Below are 22,955 nucleotides of genomic sequence, written 5' to 3'. Positions count from 1 at the left end.
GGCAGCAGGTTTTCCTCTCGGATTTTTCTGTATTTTGCTCCATCCATTTTCATTTCTATCCTGACAAGTGTCCCAGTCCCTGCTGATGAGCATCATCCCCATAACATGGTACTGCCACCACCATGCTTCACAGTAGGGATGATGTTCTTTGGGTGATGTGCTGTGTTGGGTTTGTGCCAAACGTAACGTTTTACATTTCGGCCAAATAGTTCCATCTTGGGTTCTTCAAGCCACAAAACGTTTTGCCACATGGCTTCAGAATCTCCAGAGTGGTTTTTTTTGCATTCCTCAAATGGATCTCAAAGTCAGCTTTTTTGAGTAATTGCTTCTTTCTTGCCACCCTACCGTACCGGCCAGAATTGTGGAGTGTTTGGGATATTATTGTCACATGCACACAGTGACAAGTCTTTACCATAAAGGCCTGTAGCTCTTTCAAAGTTGCCCTTGGCCTCTTGATGGCCTCTCTGATCAGTCTCCTCCTTGCTTGCGCATCCAGTTTGGAGGGACGGCCTGATCTAGGCAGGGTCTTGGTGGTATCATACGCCTTCCACTTCTTAATGATTGCCTTGACTGTGCTCCAAGGGCTATTCACGGCCTTTGAAATATTTTTATACCCTCCCCTGATCTGTACCTTACCACAACTTCATCCCAGAGGTCTTTGTAAAGCTCCTTGGTTCTCATGGTTGAGTCTTTGCTGAAAATGCACTAACTAGCAGAGGAAACCTACAGGAACAGTTAATTTGCATAACAAGTGGAAATCTCTGCATAAAAAAGGTGCAAAGACAGATCATTGCAACAACAGACCAATCAGCCTTCTCCCAATCATCAGCAAGGTTATGGAATCCATCATCACTTCCAACATTAATTCCTTCCTCTTCTCCAATGACCTGATTTCTGATCAACAATTTGGACTCAGACCAGGTCACTCTACCCAGAACTTGCTGATCCTTCTTTCCCAACAATGGATAGAGGTCCTCAATGCCAGACATGAGGCCAGAGCCATCTACCTTGACATATTGCTTGCCTTCGATACAGTCTAGCACCCCGGCCTGCTCATCAAACTCTCTTCCTATGGTATCCAAAGCAATCTCCACTCTTGGCTTGCAGACTTCCTCTCTTGTCACAGTCAACATGTGGCCCTTAATGGAATTCTCTCATCCCCTCTTCCTATCCATGCTGGAGTTCCTCAAGGTAGTGTTCCAGGCCCAGTGCTTTTTCTCTTTTTCAACAATGATCTCTACAACTCTGTGGAAAATCCTCTTTATCTCTTTGCTGATGACTCCACCCTCTGCCGTACCATCTGTCATCCCTCAGATTGGCAAGCAGCAGACTCTTCACTCTCTGCAGATCTGGATAAAATCACAGGCTGATACAACATGTGGAAAATGTCGTTAAACCCTGACAAATCTCACACTCTCACTATGTCTCCGAAAGAACCGTCTGGATTCCACTTCCCCCCCCCCCCCACACTTCCCATCTACTTTCTCAACAACCCTCTTGAAGAAGTCATTCCATTCAAACATATGGGCCTCACCATCTGCCATGATTTTTCCTGGGAAACCCACATCTCCAAGCTGGCCTCCAAAGCCAGTCACCGATTGGGCATCCTACGTCGTGCAAAGTCCTTCCTTGGCACACCTGAGCTCCTGACCACATACAAATCTTTCATCTGCAGCCTGATGGCGAAATGCTCTCCCCTCATGGCTGGTGCTTCTGCCTCTCACCTTTCGTGGCTTCATGCTGTGGAAACCAAGGCATGTAAGATCATTGGTATCTCCTAAGATGAGGCTGAGTCTTTGGGTCTCTCCCTCTCATCACCGCAGGCAGGTCAGTGGACTTTCTGTCTTCTACTGTCGACTCTCCGGCCTCGTACCCGCGCTCTGTCTGCTATCTGTCCCAGCCATATTTCCGCAGGGCGCTCAACATTCGCCAGCAACCCCCTTCTGGTTAAATGACCAAAATCAGGAATCGCTGCTCACCTTCATTGTTTCATTCCTCTTTTTTCCCCCACCTTTGGAACAAACTCCCACACACTCTTCAATCTCACTCTTCCCTCCAGATCTTGAAAGTAGTTGTTCACCAGCATCTCTTATCTTCCCCATCCAAAACCATAATCTTTTCTACCCCTGTTGATCCAGCCCAAACCCATTTTCATATTCCCTGTTTTCCTTCCTGAAAGTCCCTGTAGAGTCCATCCTGTTAACCCCGTGTACCCTGCTCCAACCGTCTCCCTTCCACAGATCCCATGTGTTTATTCCCCACTGTTTTGTGCTTCCCTCTCCTGTCCATCTTGTCTCCTGCTCCCTTTGTTATACGTTCTGTAAGCTCTTATACGAGTCTTGCCATTGTATTTCAAAAACACAAAAAAACCAATCATTTATTCTGAAATAATCAGAATCAATACAATTTAACACAGGTGGAGGCCAATTAACTTGGTGTGTGATTTTGAAGGCGATTGGTTACACTTGAGTTAATTTGCAATTGCATTTATAAGGTGGAGTGGACACTTATCCAATCAAGATATTCTACTTTTGCATTTTAAATTAATTTTCTGAAATTTGTAGAATTTGTTTTTCACTTGGAAGTTGTAGGTTATGATGTGTATATAAAGGTGGAAAAAAGTCTGATTTAATGCAATGCAATTCCAGGCTGTAAGGTAACAAAAGGTGAAAATTTTGAAAGGGGGTGTAGATTTTCTCCAGGCACTGCATTCATATTATATATATATATTATATATATATATATATATATATATATATATATATATATATATATGTTGAAAAGTTTATATGTTTTGCAGAAAATGGGTAATTAACATAACATTTTAAACAAGGCAAGAGTGAGGGCTCTGATGAGAATTTGAAAGCACATTTTTGCTCTTGGGCATGGTATGGCATCACTCACAGCCCGTTCAGGGAATGCACAACGCCAACTGATGGCTAATCTTAAAACGACCTTCATGGGGAATTGGATAACTGGCTCTACTACTGCTGGTGCTCACAGAATTCATTTGAAGGAGCACTGCAGTTTACCAACTGTAATGGCTGAACCCATAATCTGAGTTGGATGGTTCATACCCCTTGGATAACTTTGAAGGCACAGGACCACCTACTGTGCAGTGAGTGACTCCTTGAATACACCACTGAACTCAAATGCCCCCATTTAAAGCCAACATCCTTCATGATGCAGTTGCAATTACCGTAACATGGCAGACGTTCCAGAAGCAGTGTGCATGTGTCATTTACCAATTTAAATAAATAAATAAATAAAATAGGGTTGTATGTACATAATTGCAGAGAATGTGATTGCCTCCAGTTGAAATAGAACCGGTTTTATGTTGAATTATGTTTGTTCTCTTCTTTCTGCAGTTGTAACGATAACATACGATCTATTGAAGCACATTCCATTTACTCAGTTTCACTGAATACTGTATCACGTGGCTTTGCAGCAATGAAAACCCACATACATTTGCTTATGCTTCTTTACTGTATATTTAGCTCTGCTTGGAGATTCCATTGAGTCACAGTAATGATGGACAAACAACCATTTCATTCACAATAAGATCCACATTCAAATGATATCCGGAACACAAATCGAGCGTCTTATATTTCCATCCCTTTAGGTTAGAGCATGATTTGCTTGATACAAAAGGTCTGTATTGATTGGAGAGAGAGTCACCTGCTTTCATACCTTTATCGTTAATTTTCTGCAAAGATGCATGGAGTAAAGTACATTACTTAAACTTAGTTGAGAGAGCAAGACTGAATAATGTTACTCCAAGGTAAATAAATAAATAAAAAGAGTGTATTAACACCAACTTTGGGCATGAAAGACCTTCCAAAACCCAACCACCAAATTGAGTTCACCTGTTCATAAGGTACCCCACAATGCAATGCTCGTCGGAACCGTCGTGGTAAGCAGCAGCAGAGGATGTCACACAGAGGGTACATTGTGTGAGGATTCACGTCTTCTCCTTTGCCTCGTCCTGCAATGAAGACTTTATTGTGCCACATTCAGGGCCCAATTCATGATGCATAGCCATTATTGCAAGTGCTGCTCTAAATATATTTATAATTACAAAGCATATATCCTATTGGTCTATAAGCCAACATGTACAAAAAACAAAAATTATTTGTCGTATCCACAACCACACAATCCATTAATTGGCTCTCTCACATCTGTCGTTGGTCAATGAAAATGTTGACATATACAAGTGGAGTTAAAGCACAACTGAAGAAACAACAACAAAAATAATTTAAAACTGAGTATTTTGAATACTATACCTGATCAATTTCCAATTTTTCATTTCCATCATTATTTAAAGTATAATGTTTTTGTACGTGTAAGAAAAACAATCCAAGTCTGAAAAACAATGGATGAAATTGATGGGACGTTGATCGAGGTATGATAGCCACCCTGGCAAGCAAGAAGTTGACATTGAAGGAATTAACTTCATCAGAGTAAGAGTCTGAAAAGCAGTTCATGTAACCACTTTCTACAGACACGTTGTTTTGTTAACAAGTGTAAGCCAATGAGAAAAGAGTATGAATGAAGAATAAAAATAAAAACACACCTGGGATAAAGCAGTCACCTGTTTTCTTCAATGTTTGAAACACTGTTGTTGGGTCAGTAAACATCTAATATTATAATCAGTAAAGGTGTGTTAAAAAAATACTCTTAAACACATTTGTTTTTGGCATACAGAGTGATTAAATGTTTTTTTCTGTTGCTGAAGTGTTGCATTGTCGAAAAAAAACTAACTTGAAAACGTTGTTATTGATTCAGATAATAAGACTCATGAAGGAGCTTATATTTACATGAGTTATGAAGGGTTATACGAAAGACCATCTGCCCGTCTGGAAATCGAATCGAAAGTTCTGGGTGACCATTACATTATAGTAATGACATGTTTTTTTAAAACAATAGCTGCAGTGATTTGATCAGCTCTTCTCAGGAAATGTATGAATAAGAGGGTAAGTGCAGATGTCATCAAATAATAAGTGAATTTACTTATGACAGCTTTCAAGGGGGAAATTAACTAATAAGATGGATGAAAGTTCTTACAGAAAGGGAGGGTCAAAATGATAGAGGTTGATGCACAATCCATCCAAAAGAGGAAATATAAAATTATACGGAGCATATACCTTCTCTTTTTAAACATATTGTGTCATGTTCAAAACGAGTGAGAGAGAGAGAGAGAGAGAAAGAGAAAGAGAGTGATGAAAGAGACAGACTTTGAGACTGTATAATAGCACTCCTTGCTGGCTATCTGGCAAATAAAAATATATTAGAAATTGTTATGATGGTGGTCTGTAACCGTTCTGAATTAACATCGAACTATTTATCTGTACCTCTGTAGCATAACTTTTGTGTACATACACAGTTGTTGCTTAATATATAGAATAGCTATTGCCTTTCAGCTGGATTGGTGTCCATGAACTGTGTACAACGTCACTTGCTGCAAGAGTCCTCATCAACAGGAGGTAACTGTCACAGATACAGGGACCCATGACCAGTTAATACGATCTATAAATTGTGGCTGGCACACTCATGAAGATATCCCCTTACAGGACGGCCTTCTAGCTCATTGCCTGGGGAGAATCCACTTTGCTTGGACGTTGTCCAGTGAGCCAGAAATGCATTCGTCAGTGGATTCCTTTCTGGGGAGGGGGGGGGGGGGTGTTGGCTGACGCTGTCAGAAAAAGGCTTCCAAAGACACGTCGGCTGACTGATGTAGTTATTAGAAATTTAACTACTTTATACCAGTGGGCATGTCTGAGCTTTTCAAAGACTGTAACTGAGCTGGATTGCTTACACACACACACACACACACACACACACACACACACACACACACACACACACACACACACACACACACACACACACACACACACACACACACACACACACACACACACACACACACAATGGCCTTCCAGCTCATTGCCTGGGGAGAATCCGATTTGCTTGGACCATGGCCAGTGAGCCAGAAATGCATGCATACGCACACACCTAAATACGTGTGTGTGTGTGTGTGTGTGTGTGTGTGTGTGTGTGTGTGTGTGTGCGCTCATTTCTGGCTCACCGGCCATGGTCCAAGCAAAGTGGATACTCCCCAGGCAATGAGCTGGAAGGCCGTCGTGTTACTATATATATATATATATATATATATATATATATATATATATATATATATATATATATATATATATATATATATATATATATATATATATATATATATATATATATGTATATAGGGAGTTACAAAAATACTGCTTTGTAGAAATAGTATAAATACTGCTTTGCCACAAGCTTCAGTGAACCAAGGGCGGGAGGAAGGGAAGGACAACTGAAGACGAGAGGGTATAAATCTGTGCATGAGGGAGAGCAAGTTTCTTTGAAAAAATTCCCTGGATGAGTTGATGTTGGAGAAAGTAGCGTTGGGAGACCAGTCTAGAAGTTTGATGGCGGCTGCTTGGAGACCCTGCCAGTCGGTCTGAGTGAAATGCCAGACTCGACGGTGCTGAGGTGGTTCTCTAATAACAGCCAGAGAGATGTTTACTTTGACAAGCATGTGGTTAGAAGAACCGATTCGAGCGGTGGAAGAACAACAGTTATTGTCAGGGACATTTGTCAAAATCAGATCCAGAAGAGATGGAGTACAGTTGATTGAGATCCAGTTTGGGAAGTTGACTGATTGAGTCAGTGCCAATGAGTCGCATAAGTCTTTTGCTGAAGTGCCTTGGCAGAGAGGTAGCCAGACCGAGCCAACTGGCATGATGACAATTGAAATCACCAAATATGAGGAAGTGGGAGTTCGGATGAGAGGATAGAAGTTGGTCCATGTTTTTGGATAGTGAGGTGTATATGGAGTCATCACTGTTTGGTAGATGTTACAGCACACATATAAACATGAGGTGGAAGTGGAGGGGAAGCTGTAGCCAGAAGTATTCCTGGGGGTGTGGGGAAGTGAGGGCAGTGCATGGAGAGTGAGGTATAGAGTCTTTGATGAAGAGGGCAACTCCTCCACAAGGACGAGGCTCAGGTCTGTCATACCGGAGGAGGGAGTAACCAGTGAGAGATACTTGGGAGTCAGAGACGTCTTGAGGGAGTAAAGTTTCTGTTCGGCAGATTATGTCTGCTTTCTCAGTAGCAACCTGTCTAGAAAGATGTCAGGTTTGAGCGAAGGCCCTGGATATTTGTTGTCCACACTGTTAAGGAAGAGGGAATGGTTGAAGCTTTGGGTGCAGGAGAGGGGAGAGGGAGGGTAGGAAAAGGGAGGAGGGGTGGGAGGGAAGGAGAGTTGTTGAAAGAGTGTGGGGGATTGCAGAAGAGCTAGGGGAGGGGGCCGGATGAGGAGGAAAGAAGGCTCTGTGGTGCTGGGTTGAGGTACAGTGGGGAGTAATAAGAGAGTGGACAGAAGGCAGTTGAGGATTTGTTGAGGTGGAGTGATGAGATGGAGGAGAGAGGGCAGGGGAGGGAGGTAGCTTTGTGGATGAGAAGGGGGGGGCAACTTTGAGAATGGTGAATGAGGGTGGAGAATCGTGGGAGAAGGGTGAGTGGGGAGAGTTGAGGGAGAAAGGTGAGGTGGAGTTTTTGAGAAACGTGAGAGGGAAGCTTGGAGGGGAAAGAGTGTGATGGTTGTTTTGAGCGGGTGGGTGAGAGGGGTGTATTGGCACTGAAGTTGAAAAAAAAATGATGATTGAAGGAAAGTGAACGTGCACAGCAAACTTGGTTTTAAAAGAAATGTTTTCGTTCAGAAATGCAATTAAGGACATTTCTTGATGGACGCATGCCTGGTGTTGGCTTAATGGTTTGGGTGGCAGGCTTTGGATCCAAGGATCCTGAGTTCAAATCCCGCTCAGCTGTTGAATTAATACCAGGTGGGATTAACTTGACCTATCATCCTTCCGAGGTCAGCAAAATGAGTGCCAGCATGCTGGTATCCTGTGTCAGAGTGGTGACCCTTCCAGGATTGTGCCCAATAGCCAAGGAGACTGCTTAAGGAGCACCAATGCTCTGCACAGAGTATGGTCCCAATATCCTCCTCCTCCTTGATTGATGCAATAAAGGCGAATGGAGAATGGAGAGAAGAAATGCCGTAACAGTTGGATTTTTTAGGCAAGGTATGAATGAAAGGTCGAATTGAGTGCAGTCTGTTGAAATAGAAAAAAAGAGTAGTGAATTATGATGGAGTAATGAGAACCACACGTGTGAAGGAGGAAGATGAAGTATGATAAGAGATCATTATTATTCTTATTATTATTATTTTTGAAGGAGATTGCATAAGATTAGGTGAAGGAAAATTTGAAGAAAAGATCGTGAGGTGAATGGTGAATTTGAATTGGTAAACGCAGAGGGTGGAAACAGATCATGTGGTTACGGGAGAACCACGTGGTTATGGGAGGTGTATTGGTAAAGTGAATTTATTTATTATTATTATTTTTAATAAGGATTGTGCAAGATTCGGAAAAAGGAAAGGTTGAAGTAAAATCGTGGAGATGTATGGTGAATTTGGAATGGTAAATGCAGAGTGAAGCTGATGGATCATTGAAAAGTAATAGGAAGTGGGTAGAGACACACATGGTTACAGGTGTATAGTTAGGAAGGATACAAGGAGTTTTTTGTTGATGGATTTTTGAAGATGAGATAAGATCGGAGAATGGAAGGTTGTCGGAAGAAATTGTGAAGGTAATAGTGAGAGTGGGTGAGCTCAAATAGAAGAAAGATGGTGTGCCGGCAGGAGGAGGAGGAGGAAGAGGAAGAGGAAGAGGAAGAGGAAGAAGAAGAAGAAGAAGAAGAAGAAGATCGGTACTCGTGCGTCTGGAGAAAGAAAGGGTTGTTGTAGTTTTTTTGTTATTTTTAAAATTTAAGACAAGAAACAGAGTGTGTTGTTGGAGGGATAGGTGGCAGGCATTGGGAAAAGTGGGGAATATAGGAATTGATGGCGATAGGAAGAGAATAGAAATAAACGATTGTACACCGAGACGGGAAGTCCGAGTAGGCCTCAAGGAGCCCGATAAGACAAGGTCGACGGAAACTCACAAAATAGCACGATTTTTTGAAACTAAACCGAACTAGGAACGCACAGTAAATATGTACGTGAGAAAATAAACAGTTAAAACGTGACAAATAACTACCGGAAACTTAACTTTGAGAAAGTCAGCAGAGACCCATGAGAGAACCAGCCATGCCTTCAAATCCAGAACTGGAAGGGACTGCTTTTTCTATATTTATATTGTGACTGCTTTTGATGTTTGTATGTGGTACATGATTAGGAGCCTCATTAGTATGCACTGCTGTCTGCGCTATCGCTGATGATTTGACAGTAAGTGATGAAACCAGTCCGGTAGTTGAGGGGGTGTGTAGCATTGGGATTCTCATGTGTGTACTATATGTGAACGTCTCTATAGTTGTGGAGGAACTCTGGGAAGGGTTCAAAATAGCAAAGCACTTACCTTGTGTAGGCCTTCATGGGTTGCTTCATGCCTGCAGCTTCTTCGGCTCGAAGAGTGTGGGAGTTGTCAAATATATATATATATATATATATATATATATATATATATATATATATATATATATGTATATATATATATATATATATATATATATATATATATATATATATATATATATATATATATATATATATATCTACACGAGGTGAATGCACCCGGCATTGCATGGTTTTTTTTGAATGAATTTAATCTTCTGCACATAGGTCTGATGCAAGCCCAGTATCAGTTCCCTATTGGGCCACAGCAGTCATAGTCTAAGGGGGTTGGTGAGGGGGAAACTAGAGTCCCTCTGTAAAGAGAGTAGCGACAACTAACGATTTGACGCCATTTTGAGTCAATTCAGTGTGGTGCGCGTGCGGAGCCGCTGTATGGCGCGAGTGCATTGAACCGTGTATTCCATTATGTTCTCTATGTATGAGAGATGGGAATGGTCTTTTCCATGTTGATGATGAACAAATTATGTGAAGATGACAAAATAGAAGATTTCTGACAACTAAGAGCCAGATGATAAAGAAGAAATTCACAGAGCTGGTTGTGATTTAACAGTCACAGACATTTAGAACCATGACAAAGAAGGAATGAACTCGACAAGTCCATGTGATGCTTATTTCAGCCTCATTTTTATTTCAGGGAGGTGAGAGCGAGACTCGAACTCTCACCTCCCTGCTTATACATGTACAATGTACAATACAATGTTAAGAGTTATCTTTGTATTTCTGCAGTTGTTTGACCTTGCTTATCGTGTGTGGGTATATATTTGTGTTTGTTAAATTGTCATATTTGAATTATTAATCTAAACTTTGCTGCATGTTGCTGATCATATATTAATCCCACCAAAAATAGATTAGCCCACCCCACCCAGCCTCTTTCTCTTTCTCTTTCTCTTTCTCTTTCTCTTTCTGTTTCTCTTTCTCTTTCTCTTTCTCTTTCTCTTTCTCTTTCTCTTTCTCTTTCTCTTTCTCTTTCTCTCTCTCTCTCTCATATACAAATTACATATTTACAATCACACACACACACATACACGCATATACTAATGCACACACATACAAATTATAAATTGAAAGTCACACACACAAACACAAGTTAATGTCCTCACACATTCAAATCAACAGAGACAAATACATACATTCAATGCATGCCCCTCCCCCACCCCCTCTGTCCTGACCATTCTACACTCAGAAGTTACATGGGCTCCCTTCTATGCTTCGATGGGGTGTCGACCTGTTTAGTATCCTGAGATCTGGCAGTCTACACCCACACCAATAGATTTTAAATGTTTGGTATAACCTACTCTTAAAAGCTAGGGTTAGGGTTAGATTTAGGGTTAGGGTCGGGTTTAGGGTTAGAGTTAGGGTCAGAATTAGGGTTGGTTTTGACCTTAACCCTGCCTTTGAAGAGTGGGCCGTGTTAGCCCGTGGGCCGAGTTAGCCCGGATCCGTTCTCCATTCATTCGTCTTTGTTTTGACTTTAGTTTGACTTTGAGTCTGAGTCTGACTTTGGAGACATGATCTAGACCCTATATTAATTGATCTAGCTCGAAGACTCTAACTCAAACTTAATTTTAAATAAAGATGCCTTCCCCTTCAAGTGCTAATTAATCCACGAGCAATGGATAACAAGCCTGGAAAGCCAAAGCAAAGGCCAGTCTCACTCGCAGCACACATATCTACGCATATGGGACCATGACCACCATCACACTGACCTGGCAGAGAACTGACGAAGAAGCTGCTTTCCATCCAACATGACTGACTCTGTTCTCCCAGATTTTCCGTCTTTTAGCATCTGATGGAAATCTATACATCTTGAATCCCTTCTCCATTCTATTTGTACACCCAAAGGCGCAACAACGTGTCATTTTGTCATAAAATCGATGTAAAACACGAATGAGAACACTGCGTACAGCGGGAACGTTAAAACGCTGACCGATATGCGTCCGATCCTGTCCGCGATGGACTCAAAATGGCTCCACGCAATCACGTGACTGGATTTTTCCGGACCCTCTATATCGCCACTCTCTCTATAAAGGGACTTTTTTTTGTATACCTTGTCAAGGCTCGTATGAGAGCTAACGCACAACTCACAACAAGGGGGCATGAGACAAGAGGGGTGGGAGTGGAAGGGACAAGACAGTGGGGAACAGATACATTAGGTGAACTGTTGAAGGGAGAGGGATGGGGATGGGACGGGGAACATGGCGAAGAGAAGATGGACATTACAGGGACTTTCAGGAAGGAAAGCAGGGGAATTGAAGGAAGTGGGCTTGGGTGGATTATCGGGGGTAGAAAAGATCGAGGATTTGGATGGGGGAAGATAAGAGGTGGTGGTGAACAGCTGTTTTGAAAGCCTGGAGGGAAGAATGGGAAAGAATAGAGTGAGGAAGTTTATTCCAAAGGCGGCAAAAAAGAGGAATGAAAGAGTGAAGATGAGCAGTGATTCGTGATTTTGGTAGTTTTACCAGAAGGGGGTTGTTGGCGGACCTTGAGCGCCCTGTGGAAATGTGGTTGGGACAAATCGCAGAGAGAGCAGGGGGGGCAAGGCTGGAGAGGAGTCGGTAGAAGACAGAAAGACCACCGACCAACCTGCGGTGATTGAGTGAGAGGCCCAAAGACTCAGCTTCATTGCGGGAGATGCCGATGATCTTAAATGCCCTGGTTTCGACAGCGTGAAGCAGAGAAAGGTGGGAGGCAGGAGCACCAGCCCAGAGGGGAGAGCAGTACTCCATCAGGCTATGGACAAAAGCTTTGTAAGTGGTCAGGAGCTCAAGAGGGCCGAGGAAGGACTTTCCACGACGGAGGATTCCCAGTCGGCGACTGGCTTTTGAGGTGAGGTTGGAAATGTGACTTTCCCAGGAAAGGTCATGGCAGATAGTGAGACCCAGAAGCTTGAATGAAAAGACTTCTTCTCGAGGATTGGTGAGAAAGTGGATGGGGGGGGGGTTCTAAACGTCCTTTCGAAGAGACATAGTGAGAGTGTGAGATTTGTCTGGATTGAAAGACATGTTCCACGTGTTGGATCAGTTTATGATTTTAGCCAGATCTGCAGTGAGCGAAGAAGCTGCTGCTTGCCGGTCTGAGGGATGACAGATGGTACGGCAGAGGGTGGAGTCGTCGGCAAAGAGAAATAGAGGATTTTCCAGAGAGTCGGAGAGATCATTGATGAAAACCAGAAAAAGAACAGGGCCCAGAACGCTACCTTGAGGAACTCCAGCCTGCACAGGAAGAGGGGATGAAAGAACTCCATTTAGGGCCACACGTTGACTGCGACAGGAGAGGAAGTCTGCGAGCCATGAGTGGAGATGCCCTTCAATACCATCGGAAGGGAGTTTGGTGAGTAGTGCAGGGTGCCAGACCGTGTCAAAAGCACGTGATATGTCCAGGGATACGGCTCGGATTTGCTGTCTGGCATTGAGGACCTCCATCCATTGATGGGAGAGCAGAAGCAGCATATCCAGGGTAGAGTGACCTGGTCTGAAACCAAATTGATGATTAGAAATCAAGCCATTGGAGAAGAGGAATGATTTCATGTCTGAAGCTATGATGACTTCCATAACCTTGCTGATGATTGGGAGAAGGCTGATTGGTCTGTAGTTACAGGGATCTGTTTTTGCACCTTTTTTATGCAGGGCAGTGATGTAAGCAAATTTCCAAGCAGATGGCAGATGACCTTGGGCAAATGAGAGGGTGAATAGAACAGAGAGAGGGTGAGCAAGAGCAGCAGAGCAGGCTTTGAGCACACGTGGGCTGATGCCGTCTGGACCGGTTGCAGAATCTGACTCGAGGTTTGAAAGCAAGCTCTCCACCTTGTCAGGAGAAAAGGATACAGAGTCCAGGGACAGTTGGGTGCGACTGGGTAAAGTGGGTAGAGAAAGTGATGGGTTTAGGACACAAGATTTAGCTGCAAACACCGAGTTTAGACATTCAGCTTTATCACGTGTGGTATCAGCAGTGCGGCCATTTGAGGTGAGGGAGGGGATGGAGGGGGAACATACACCAGAAACAGATTTAATTAAATGCCACCAGGATTTTGAGGAGGGAGAGAGGTTTGAGAGTTCAGACTTGAGATGAGAAAGATGTTGTTTTCTGGCTCTCCTGAGGGTAGATACACACTTGTTCCAAGCTTTGTGGAAGGAACTGAGATTGCCCTCAGTTGGGTTTGCTTTCCATGAGGAAAAGGCAAGTTGTTTCAGGACAACTGCCTCACCACAAGCTTCAGTAAACCAAGAGCAGGAGGAAGGGTAGGACAACTGAACACGAGAGAGGATAAATCTGTGCATGAGGGAGAGCAAGTTTCTTTGAAAGAATTCCCAGGATGAGTTGATGTTTGAGAAAGTAGTGATAGGAGACCAGTCTGTAAGTTTGATGGCTGCTCGGAGACCCTGCCCGTCGGCTTGAGTGAAATGCCAGACTCGACGGCGGTGAGGTGGTTCTCTGATGACAGCCAGAGAGATGTCCACTTTGACAAGGACGTGGTCAGAAGAACCAATTGGAGCAAAGGAAGAGCAGCAGATATTGTCAGGGAAATTGGTCAAAATCAGATCCAGAAGAGATGGAGTACCATTGGTTGAGATCCGGGTCAGGAAGTTGACCGATTGAGTCAGTCCTAATGAGTCACAGAAAGCTTTTGCTGAGGTGCCATGGCAGGTGAGAGAGGTACTCACACCTAGCCAACTGGTGTGATGACAATTTAAGTCACCACATAAGAGGAAGAGAGAGTTTGGATGAGAAGATAGAAGATGGTCCATGTTTTCGGATAGTGAGGTGTAAATGGAGTCATCACTTTTCGGTGGACGGTACAGTACACATATAAACATGAGGTGGGAGTGGAGGGGAAGCCGAAGCCAGAGGTATTCCTGGGGGTGTGGGGGAGTGAGAGCAGTGCATGGAGAGTGAGGAATAGAGTCTTTGATGAAGAGAGCAACACCTCCACCAGGACGAGGCTCAGGTCTGTCATACCGTAAGAGGGAGTAACCGGGGAGAGATACTTGGGAGTCAGACACGTCTTGGGAGAGGAAAGTTTCTGTTCGGCAGATAATGTCTGGTTTGTCAGTGGCAACCTGTATGGTAAGATCTGAAAGGTTTGAGCGAAGGCCCCGGATATTTGAGGTCCACACTTTTAATGAAGAGGTAGGGGAGGAGGCTTTGGGTGCAGGAGGTGAAGGGGGAGGGGGAGGATAAGACAAGGGACGAGGGGGTGAGGTCAGGAGGATTGTTGAAAAGTGTGGGGTATTGCAGAATAGCGAGGAGAGGGGGCCGAATGAGGAGGAGGAAAGGCTCTGTGGTGCTGGGGGAGAGGGGGGGGACAAGAGACAAGGAAGAAGGCAGTTGAGGATTTGAGGAGGTGGAGCGAAGAGATGGAGGTGAGAGGGCAGTGGAGGGAGGCAGCTTGGTGGATGAGAGGGGGGGCAACTTTGAGAAGGATGAGTGAGGGGGATGAAAGGTGGGAGAAAGTTGAGGGGGGAATTTTTGAGAGAGGTGAGAGGGAGGCTTGGAGGGAGAAGAGTGGGATGGTTGCTTTGAGAGTAAGAGTAAGGGGTGAGGGGGGTCAGTTGGCACTGAAGTTGGAAAAAAAGAATGGTTGATGGAAAGCAAACATCCATGGCAAACTGTGGTTTTTAAAAGTTTTAGGTCAGAGATGCGATTTAACACAATTCTTGATGGATGCAATGAAGGCGAATTCAGAGAATGGAGAGAAGAAGCGCTGTAATAGTTGGATTTTTTAGGCAAGGAATGAAGGAGAGGTCGAAATGACAGCAGTCTGTTAAAATAGCAGAAGAGTAGTGCATTGTGAAACAGTAAAGAGTACCACATGTGTGAGAGAGGAAGATGAAGCATTATAAGATGGTTTTTGTTGTTAATATTAATGTTTGAGAGAGTTCAACAGATTAGGTCATGGAAGTGTAAAAAAAAAAAATCGAGGAAGAAGACGAGGAGGAAGTTAAGAGCAAGAAGAAGAAGCAGAATCGGGAGAAGGTGAGCGTGTTGTTGTTGTTTTTGGGTATTTTTAAAATATTTTTTTTAATTTTTTTTTTTTTGAGATAAGAAAGAGATTAGTTGGGAGAATGGGGGATGTTTGGAAAGTGGGGAGGATGAAAATTGAAGGTAATGGGGAGGATAGAAATTGAAGGTAATGGGGAGAAAACAAAACAAAAAAAAAAACGATCAAACACCGAGTGGAACCGGTAGGCCTCAAGCCAAGGCCAAGGCCTAGGCCTCAAACACCAGGTAAGAACGTCGACAAAAATACTCACAAAATAGCACGATTTTTGAAACAAAACTGAACTAGGAACACACAGTAACATGAAGGTGAGAAAATTAAACAGTTAAAACGGGACAAATAACGACCGGAAACTTAACTTTGAGAACGTCAGCAGGGAGCCCGGAAGGAGACCGCTCGTCGCTCCAAACCCGGAACCGGACTTCCAAATCCCTTCTCCGACTCAAGGGGAAACACCCCCCACCCGGCCGAGGTGCCTCGCCATCTATCCTATAATCTTCTTGGGGGCCGTCCTGACATTTTTTAGATCCTCGTGGAGGATCTCTAAGTCTTACTCACGTTGTTGTTCTTCATCTTCTTCTTGTGGACTTTTTTGTTTCATAGCCTACAGTTTTCATCGAAACTTCCTGAAACTTGGCACATATATGTAAAAATACCCTGCGCAGACAGTAACCATCTCAGATTTTGAAAATTCCTCCTAGAAAAAAAGTTATGACGTCAAAATATCTCCGCTAATGGAAATCGCCAAAAAATTATCTCCGAAACCAGGCAAGTTTTTTTGAATTCTGTTTGCGGGAATCGAACAGGGCAGTTGCAGAGATGAATTACCGCACATATGATACATCACTATGACATCAAATCAATTTTTATGACGAATTTCCTATTTTTTGACATTTTTTGTTTCACAACCCAGAGTTTTCATCGGATCTTCATGAAACTTCCCATGTATATGCAGAAAGCCCACGCGCAGTCAGTAACCATCTCTGATTTTGGAAATTCTTCCAAGAAAAAAAGTTGCCGTCATAATATCGCCGCTAATGGAAATCGCCCATTCCATTATCTCTGAAACTAGGCAAGCTGTTTGAATTTTGTTTGCGGGAATCAAGCCGGGCATTAGCACAGATAATTTATCGCAAACCTGATACATCACAATGACGTCATATTCGTTTTTATGACGTCATTATTAAGAGGACGAGGATCTTAGCTCATTTGAGCTTGTTTGTTTCAGAGGTTTATTCCCATCTTTCACCGTACAGGAGATTAGCGCGTGCAGACAAACAAACAAAAACTTCAAATTATATATTATATACACTAATGAGCCAAAACATTATGACCACCTGCCTAATCTGCTGTTGGTCCTCCATGTGCCGCCAAAACAGCGCCGACTCACCGAGGCATGGGCTCCACAAGACCCCTGAAGGTGTCCTGTGGTATCTGGCACCAAAACATCAGCAGCAGATCATTCAAGTCCTGTAAGTTGCAAGGTGGAGCCACCGTGGATTGTACTTGTCGGTCCAGCACATCCCACAGATGCTCAATCAGATTGAGATCTGGAGAATTTGGAGGCCAGGGCAACACCGTGAATGCTTCATCATGTTCCTCAAACCATTCCCGAACAACATCAACAATGTTATTCATTCACCTGTCAGTGGTCATAATGTTTTGGCTCATCAGTGTGAAAAAAAAATTATATATATATATATATATATATATATATATATATATATATATATATATATATATATATATATATATATATATATATATATATATATATATCCTGGATATATTATGTTCCTCAAACCAATGTGGCAGGGTGCATTATCCTGCTGAAAGAGGCCACTACCATCAGGGAATATCATTGCCATGAAGGGTGTACCTGGTCTGCAACGATGTTTAGGTAGGTGACACGTGTCAAATTGATGTCCACATGAATGGCCAGACCCAGGGTTTCCAAGCAGAACATTGCCCAGAGCATCACACCCCCTCCACCGGCTTGTCGTCTTCCCACAGTGCATCCTGGTGCTATCCCTTCCCCAGGTAAACAGCGCACATGTTCACAGCCATCCATGTGACCAGGCAACCTTCTTCCACTGCTCCAAGGTCCAGTTCCGACGCTCACGTGTCCATTGTAGGTGCTTTCGACAGTGGACAGGGGTCATCATGGGCACTCTGACCGGTCTGTGGCTCTGCAGCCCCACATGCAGCAGGGTGCGATGCACTGTGGATTGTGACACATTCCTCCCATGACCACCATTAAAATTTTCTGTGACGTGCCATAGTAGGCCTTCTGTCAGTTCGGACCATATGGGATAGCCTTCGTTGCCCTCACGCATCGATGAGCCTTGGGCACTCAACATCCTGTCACCAGTTTGTCCCTCCTCGGACCATTGTCGGTAGGTACTCACCACTGCTGACAGGTAACACCCCACAAGCCTCGCCGTTTCAGAGATGCTCTGACCTAGTCATCTGGCCATAACAATTTGGCCCTTGTCAAAGTTGCTCAGGTCTTTACTCCTGCCCATTTCTTCTGGATCCAACACATCAACTTCAAGAACTGACTGTTCACTTGCTGCTTAATATATCCCGCCCCTTGACAGGTGCCATTGTAACAACATAATCAATGTTATTCACTTCACCTGTCAGTGGTCATAATGTTTTGGCTCATCAGTGTGAATAGGTATGTGTGTATAAACACATATACATACACACATACGTACTGTATATACGTGTGTGTGTGTGTGGGGGGGGGGGGGTAATTGTACACTCCTGTGATTAATGAGGCCACCAAATTGAGTTCCATTTCAGCTATTGCTGCACGATCTGGAATCAACAAGTGCCATCTGCCACATGGACACATTGACCTGCACTACCGGTCAATAGTTTTAGAACACCCCCATTTTTTAGGTTTTTACTGAAATTTAAGCAGTTCAATGTTTCAATGTACTCTGAAATTAAAGCACAGAACAAATAAACAATTGCAGATAAAAAAGAAATAATGGCATCGTTTTGTTGAATTAAATTTAATCTAATTTTTGACTCATCAAAGTAGCCACCTTTTGCAGATATAACAGCCGAACATACTCATGGCGTTCTTTCTACAATGGAAATCAAATATTGTTCACAAAGCTTTTCCCAACATTGTTGCAGAAGTTCCCACAAATGTGTTGCACTTGTTGGTTGCTTTGCTTTCACCCTTCTGTCCAGTTCATCCCAAACCAGCTCGATGGGGTTTAAGTCTGGAGACTGTGCTGGCCATTCCATGATTTGAAGTCTACCGTCTCGTTCTTTTCTTCTAAGGTAGGTCTGACATAGCCTGGAGGTATGTTTTGGGTCGTAATCTTGCTGTAGGATGAACCCCTGACCAACTCGGCGTCGACCAGAGGATGTTGCATGGCGTTACAAAATACTGTGGTAGCCCTTTTGGTTCAGAGTGCCAGTCACTCTGTGCAAGTCGCCGACTCTGGATCCAGCAAAAGAGCCACAGATCATCACGCTTCCTCCTCCATGTTTAGCAGTTGGTGTCACACACTGAGGAACCACCCTTTCGCCTACTCGACGGCGTACAAAATCTCTGCGTGATGAACCAAAGATTTCAAATTTTGATTCATCGGTCCATAAGACCTTCTTCCAGTTTTCGGTAGTCCACTGGCGGTGCTTCATGGCCCAGGCAAGCCTCTTTTTCTTATTTTGCCATCTTAGCAATGGCTTTCTTACTGCCACCCGACCTGTCAAACCTGCAGCTCGAAGTCTTCTCTTCACAGTTGAAACTGAGACTTCCTTACTTTGACCAGTGTTAAGCTGTGCTTGAAGCTGCTGTCCTGTGAGCCGCCTATCACGCAAGCTGTTGACTCTCAGAAACTTGTCTTCTGATTGTGTTGTGGCCTTGGGTTGGCCAGACCTCTTCCTGTCAGAGTTTCCTCCAGTTTCCAAGTGCCTTTTGATGGTGTAGGAAACTGTACTCACTGACACCTTGGCTTACTTTGCAATTTCTCGAAAGGAAAGACCTGCACTTTGAAGGGTTATAATGGTCTGTCTGTCTTCCTTTGTTAATTGTCTTTTGGTCACCATTATGATAGCAATATACTACTTCCTGCAGTGCAATATTGTCCAAATAATGCTTCAGAGGGTGTAGCAACACAGTCTGTTCCAACACTGCTTTTATACAGACAGAGGGTTTGCAACTAATCAACAAAAGTTGGGACACCTGCAGGAATTGTTTGCATCAACTTTTAAGGCTTAATTTACTTCCATTGCTGCAGAACAGCTGCAGTTGCTAACCCATTACATGTTCCCTGAAAAGGGCCTTTTTATCAACTCTGAAATTTACATTATTTTTCAGTTTTTGGTAACCTAAACTTTTTTTAAACCCCTGGCAGTTTACCACTTAATCTTGTACCATTTCAGGTTATTCACTGGACTTGAACTGCTTAAATTTCAGTAAAAAGTGGAAAAATGGGGGTGTTCTAAAACTTCAGACCGGTAGTGTATTCCACCCTGCAAATCACAACCATGAGGCATCACCATTATCTTCAGTGATCCAGTGTTATATGAAGACGATTAATGAAGTTCTCCAACCTGGACGAACACCATGACAATACGGTCATGACTGCAGCCCCAGAAGGGCCTCCTGCAGTGCAAAAATGCCAAGAACAAATACTGTCACCAAGTAAATTGAAAGCAAAGCTCCCAGCTTGCCAGGGACACACACATATTATTTGTGCTTGCCAGGGCAACACGCTGCTGTTCCATCCACTTTGTGAAAGAAATATTACAGCTTTTATATGTGTTAACAATACATTCCTCACCATGAAAGTCTGCAACTGTTTCAAATAATTATTTTTGTTATTTTGAAAGCCTGGGTCTGAATGATTTTTTTTTTTTTTTAATACATGAGCTCCATGCAGGAATACACACACACACACGCACACACACACACATACACACACACACACACACACACACACACACACACACACACACACACACACACACACACACACACACACACTCCTTGTACAACTTCGAACTTTTATAACTTTTGAAGGAAACATGCTACAAACAAACTGTAAGTGGCATATGAAAGCATAATTCATAACATGTTTACTCAATACAGTTCAGTTTTCTATGCTTCAACTATGTTTACTTTTTCAAAGCCATAACTGATAGTAGATGGTGACTTTCGAAGAAAAGGTAAACTGTGTGCTATGGCTAGCTGAACTGAAGTCCGTAACAGCAATGAGAAGACCATTCACCACTCATTACAAGAACGATGCACCACTTAGGAAGGAATTAAATTACCAATTGTATGAAGACGTTTAAAGAAACGGGTTCAGTGAATAACAAACCACGATCTGGAAGGCAACGAATCAGTGAGGAAGCTGTAGCAGCTGTCCACGAATGAAGTCCATGTAAATCCTTGTGACGTGCGTCACTCAAATTGAACATACCACATACAACAGTGCACAAAATTTTCATCGCCGTATTGCATGAAAATGCTTACAAGATTCAGGTCGTTCTAATTTAACACGAAGAAGACCATAATTCAAGGTGAGATTTCTGTAAACTCTTCAAATCAAAAGTGCTCAATCCCCCTGCCTTTCTTGATGAGGTGACATTGTCTGATGAGGCAGCATTCCACATTTCTGGCAAAGTCAACTGTTACAACTGTAGCATTTGGTGGACAGAGAAACTGATGGAAATTTGGCAACTTGAAAGAGACTCCGCAATAGTAAATCTCTGATGCGCTTTCAGAAAGTTACACATTCCTGTTCCTTTCTTTTTTGAAGGAGCAACAGTGAACGGTGAATGCTATCTGGCTATTTTACAGAATTTGTTAATAATTGAACTATGTTGATTGAATCTTTGACAGCACTTTCTTCCAGCAAGACAGTGCTTCTTGCCACTTTACTTGTGGTGTGTGAGTTTTTGGATGTTTTCCCAGGGAAGTGGATCAGTAGATGTGGACCACTTCCTTGGCCACCTCGTGCCCCTGACTTGTCCTTATTAGAATTCTTTTTATGTTTGACTTGGAATATATATATATATATATATATATAGTTACATGGAAGGGGGGAGGGATCCATAGCTAGACTGTGTTCAGTGCAGTATGGTCCGTGTGTTTCACCTCGGTTAGATTGGCATGTAACAGGACTGTAGGAGTGACTTTCTTTTCTTCTGCTGATAAAGGGTTTCGTAACAGTATGGCATCAGCCACCAGCGAGACTTGCGGGAGGAAGACATGCCACAAAGCGAAACTAACGGAGTGAAGCTGCGGAGTGAAACCGTTAACACCGTGACTCAAAATAATTTGCTTGGCACACGACGCAAAATCAGATATCGCAACGTCACGACTTACAGGCGGAACAATGCGACATCATGAATCTTTGTTCCCCACTTGATTAAGGGCGTTAAAGCAAAAGTGTTAATCGGAGCAATGTTATATATGAGGCTGACCTGTACCTCCCACTCTGAAAGTCATGAGTGAGCTAGCCTAGTTTTGATCAACAATCCGATCGCTAGATGGTAATTCTCGTGACATCAGCTGAGGTCCTAGAAACTTAAAATCCAAAATCTTCGAACTGCAGCCTTTAGCCAATGGTCCTCATGTGTCCTGCACATACCCACAAAATGCACATTATACAATCACTATGATCAAAAGGCCTTGATGAACAATATTCAACAAAATCCCTTTCTGCTCACCCATGATGAAACTTACGAACAACCCCACGAGCACCACGGTTGCTGCACCATGTGCTGCGTACCACATGTAGGACAGCGAGTAAAACCATTCCAGACCAATTTTCCTGCAAATACACGCGCTTCTCAAAATAAATACAAAGAAAAAAATTAAAAATGCAGAGACAAAAAAATATTATAACAGAAGAGTGAAATGACACACTTAAGAGATCATTTGGCACATCTACTGATTTAATAAAATAAATTAGGAACCGATTATTTATTACTTACGCATGGGGAGGATGGCCAAATCAACAAAGAGAAACTACAAAAGGAAGAGGAGTAGAAAGGATAAGATGAATGGGAGGAGAGCATGGGAAGAATGATGGGTAAAGAAGGTAGCAAAGGGAGAAGAGGTGAAGAGGAATGGAGGGGGGGGGAGGATATTGGGGAAAGAATTGGAAGGGGTTCACATATCCGACAATTTTTGTATAAGTAATAATTTTTGAACTGTTGAGCCTGCTTATGGCCCACTTCTTCTGCATTTCAGGCATAAATGCAACTGCTTATTACAAAAACCTTGACAATGACTCAAAAAGTTATAATTTCGTTCAAGGATAACTTTTGGAGTATTAAGAATAAAGACTAATTAATGTTTTCTGAAACTCAATTAAATGTCCTTTAAAAAGACCATAACAAAAAGGAGCATCAATTAATGCATCAAGAGTCCAATACAACTACAGTGTAATAAAAAAGAAA

General features: G+C 43.0%; 1 protein-coding gene across 3 annotated transcripts in view; it reads right to left on the bottom strand.

Annotated features, from left to right (window-relative positions):
- The window catches only part of LOC147017361 (sodium-dependent multivitamin transporter-like), a 119,133-nt gene that overhangs the window by 38,581 nt on the left and 57,597 nt on the right, over positions 1-22,955 (bottom strand). The window contains exons 13-14 of one of the 3 annotated variants that reach the window (XM_085846957.1): positions 22,221-22,324; positions 3,867-3,985 (exon numbers count right to left, since the gene is read on the bottom strand). In XM_085846957.1, coding sequence (XP_085703083.1) covers positions 3,867-3,985; positions 22,221-22,324 — 223 coding nt within the window. Of the gene's footprint in view, positions 1-3,866; positions 3,986-20,975; positions 22,132-22,220; positions 22,325-22,955 lie in introns of those variants that run through there. The other 2 variants (XM_085846959.1, XM_085846958.1) reach the window with 2 other exon arrangements.

Source organism: Eptatretus burgeri, chromosome 11 (genome assembly GCF_056783735.1).
Source record: "Eptatretus burgeri isolate ZD-2024b chromosome 11, Ebu_testis_v1, whole genome shotgun sequence".
NCBI classification, from domain to species: Eukaryota; Metazoa; Chordata; class Myxini; order Myxiniformes; family Myxinidae; genus Eptatretus; species Eptatretus burgeri.
The sequence above is the reverse complement of the archived record's forward strand: the minus strand, read 5'-3'. Positions and strand labels throughout refer to the sequence as shown.